The following is a 3515-nucleotide window of genomic DNA, read 5'->3' as shown; positions in this document are numbered from 1 at the left end:
AAATGAAATAATCTACTCACAAATTTTCAACAATCACAAGCTATATTTTGTTAAGTGAAGTTTGTGTCCAGACACAACTCAACCTACCTTCAAAACACTTTTTCAATTTTAACTTCAGATACACTGTTTTCAACCTCAACTAAATTTTTCCAAATGCTTGGTAGATTTTATCTTATTTTATTTTACTTTAATCCAAAGAAGACCGAATATTAGACTAAGTATCATTTATAAAGGTAGTGGAGTACATTCTCTTGGAGGTATGATGATAAAATAAGATATTAAACTAGCAATCTTAAACTTAGTAGGGATATTCCATATCTCCTTTACCCTTTTCCCAACAATATATAAAGGATTTCCAACCTAAAGTTACATTGGCGATGACAATATTAATCTTAAGAACCATTGATTAAGGTAGTACAATATATTAAGGATTCCCAACGTAAAGTTACATGATCAATTAGAATAAAGGGAATTGACATATTTGGTACAAATCTACGACTTTGGACACTGCATATGTTGGTAAATGGTTTGGTTAACTACCAAGCATACCTAGGGATAAACTACTACTCTATTAATTTGGTCAATCTCAACGAACTGAGAATAATTTTTTAATAAATTGATCACAACACCTCCGCACAAGTGGCGGCCTTATTTACTAAGGGCGAATATATTCCTTTTCGTTGAAAAAATGCACTATATTCAAGTGAAAATTTTATTTATGTGTGTAAAAATATAATAAATAATTAAATCTCCCAAACACATGAGAGCTTGTTTTCCAATCCATTTAATAAAATTTCTGCATTTGTCACTCGCCAACTCTCTCCAGCCAAAAAAAAAAAAAAAGGACCAACATTTTCATCTTAATATAAATTTGCACTTGTTTTTTAGGTGTTACAGACTTACAGTTACAAAGATAAGGGGTAAAGATAAGATGTTGAATTAATTTTTTCCATTTGGTTGGGATTTTAGTTCCGGTAGTAATTAGATTGGAATATATAGTTTTGAGTTTCCAAGGTCCTATGGACCCAAGTGGTTTGGAAGATATGTTTGTAACTTTGTATCTTGTGCGCAATTATGGACGTACTATTCTTATGACAAGTCCTACTGATATCCTTGGCTCATAGTTTGTTGTCTTGCAGTTGTTTGGATGTCAAACTAAGTGCTTGTACCCAAACAGTTTATTTTTCTCTAACAAGAATCATCACTTTATCGTGTTTGGTGGAGAGAAAATACTTTTGGCGATATACATAAACAATCCCTCAAACATGTAAATAAATTTCATAGACTTCAAACTATGACATGTTCTGACTAAGCAACTAAACACATAATAAATTGTTCTCATTAGATAGTTCTGACTCAAATTTTAGAAGAGTTTATGCGATGTGCTCATGCACTCATTATATAAATAAGTTAATCACTTAAAATGCCACCTCCTTCAATTATACTTATTAGTCTCAATATGCCATAAGACCTCAAGTTTGTTCCAAATGAGATTGATGTGTGTAATTAAAGGAGGTAACGTATTTTATGTGGTTAACTTATAGGCACTGAAGAACACACGCAAAAACATTTTCAAAGTTTCAACAAAAGTGTCTAACAAGAACACTATATCTTGTGTTCAGATGCTCAAAAGTAAAAGGACTGTCGATGAATTCCACCTACTTTTTTCTATTTGAATGCAAAATCCACCGGGTACAGATCAATGTGAAGTACTAGTAGTAACTTGCACGTTGTTTCTCTTCAATCAGGACGCAATTCATATCCAGGCATTCATCATCTTCGCCAACTTATTGCATGACAGAAACATTTCTTTAAAATGAAAACACTGCAAAGAGGAAGCAATTCATATTTTTCTCCAGTCATTCTGGAAAATTTAGCACTGCAATATCTAGTGCACTCCCGGAGTAGCAAGAAATGGAAAATGTGGGAGAAATGACAAGCTTAGAGAAAATTCTAACAGTGAATTGCATGCAAGACCATCAATAATCTCAAAATTTCAACACAACAGAAAGGGCCTTTCAAGTTGTGTATCAATTCACCTCACCATTTACCGCGAATAAAGCCGCATTTTTCTTTGCCCCAACCACCAATTACAACAGTCCCTCAATATTAACTTTACAGGTACAAAGATAAGCACGAAAGCAAGATGTATGGAAAAAACCCTAGAAACCTCATTGCTTTCAAGAGTCCTAAAAATCCTACCAAAAGAAGAAATATATAGGGACGAAAAAAGTTTAACCTCTCATAGTTATTCTAATAATGCTCAAAACTATTGAAGGCTATTACGTTGTAAACAAAACCAATCCGCATATACCTGCCTCAACTAAAATCTGTCACTATCAGTTACAGGAGGATTCACCATTATCCTCAGTCCAAGCAAGAAGAGATGCCAATGCTGACGTACTTTTGTGGTTTGGCACCCTTAATAAATTTACAGTCAGCCTGCACACTTCTTTCCAACATTTGCTGGAACCATTCCTCCACGTCGCAACATGTTGCATGTCTAAAACCTCCAATGAATAGCAGTCAATAACTATTTGGCCAGTTCATTTGTGAATGCTGAGGCCGTTGATAGACGTTGGCGGTTGGTCCCACCATATCAACTGGACCAGCAATCGTCTGAGACTGCTGCAGAAGTGGATGAACACTTGATGCTGTAACTGGTTGAGCTGGGTGATAAACACTAGCAAAGGTTCCATGTCCAGGTTGCGTGGGTGTTAGAGCCACTTGACCCTGAGGAAGATTGTAAAAGGAACTTGCTTGCAAGCTAGATAAATCTCTGTTGTGCGCATTAATCCACACACCTGAGCTTTCGCTCTGCAAAAAAGACATGTCGCATCTATAATCACATTCTTCATACATATACACAGATGATAAATATTTTTAATGAAGTGATGAAAGGAATTGAGTCCATAGTACAAGATATCTAATCACAGAGTAGGAAAGTTAAGTATGAAGTTTAAGCAAACCACTATGCCAACTTATTCTGCAGGCAACTAAGTTAATTAGGCAACAATAAAAATTACATTTAGAAATTCCAATTGTTATCTCTGTTTCAGAAATACAGAATTCTTCCTTCAACTAGATTGCGGAGATGTACCAGTGTTTAATTGGACAGCATACAAGCCCCAGTACTACCAAGCTGCCCTACGCGAAACTAAAAGCTCAATAACAACAAACACAACGAAATCTTGTAACTTCCTCAAATGGAATGATGCAACAAATTTCTGTTTCACTTTTTAACATTTTCGTCCTCTTTTTAAAACCAATCCTTGATAATGTTAGCTAAAATGTCAAAATCTGAAACCAAATTACAAATAAAGCAATTAGTTCATGACGAATCATAGCTGCTCAGCAATTAACTCTCAATTAAAATCACATAAAGCACACCTACAGGGAAGAGAAATGATCAGGAAACAATACAAACTCCATAGTGCAGCTTTTGCCTACTAAAGATGCAAAAATCCATGAATTTCTGCTACTGCCTATATGGCTCCTCAGATAAGCAGATTTCC

General features: G+C 35.0%; 1 protein-coding gene across 1 annotated transcript in view; it reads right to left on the bottom strand.

The window, feature by feature from the left end:
* Positions 1-1941: 1941 nt before the first annotated feature.
* LOC132038437 (uncharacterized) overlaps positions 1942-3515 on the bottom strand; it is a 9196-nt gene continuing 7622 nt past the window's right edge. Inside the window, 1 exon segment of the mRNA XM_059429108.1 lies at positions 1942-2868. Coding sequence (XP_059285091.1) covers positions 2527-2868 — 342 coding nt within the window. The 3' untranslated portion in view covers positions 1942-2526.

This window comes from Lycium ferocissimum, chromosome 11 (assembly GCF_029784015.1).
Source record: "Lycium ferocissimum isolate CSIRO_LF1 chromosome 11, AGI_CSIRO_Lferr_CH_V1, whole genome shotgun sequence".
Classification (NCBI taxonomy): Eukaryota; Viridiplantae; Streptophyta; class Magnoliopsida; order Solanales; family Solanaceae; genus Lycium; species Lycium ferocissimum.
This window is presented reverse-complemented; position numbering and strand designations above follow the sequence as displayed.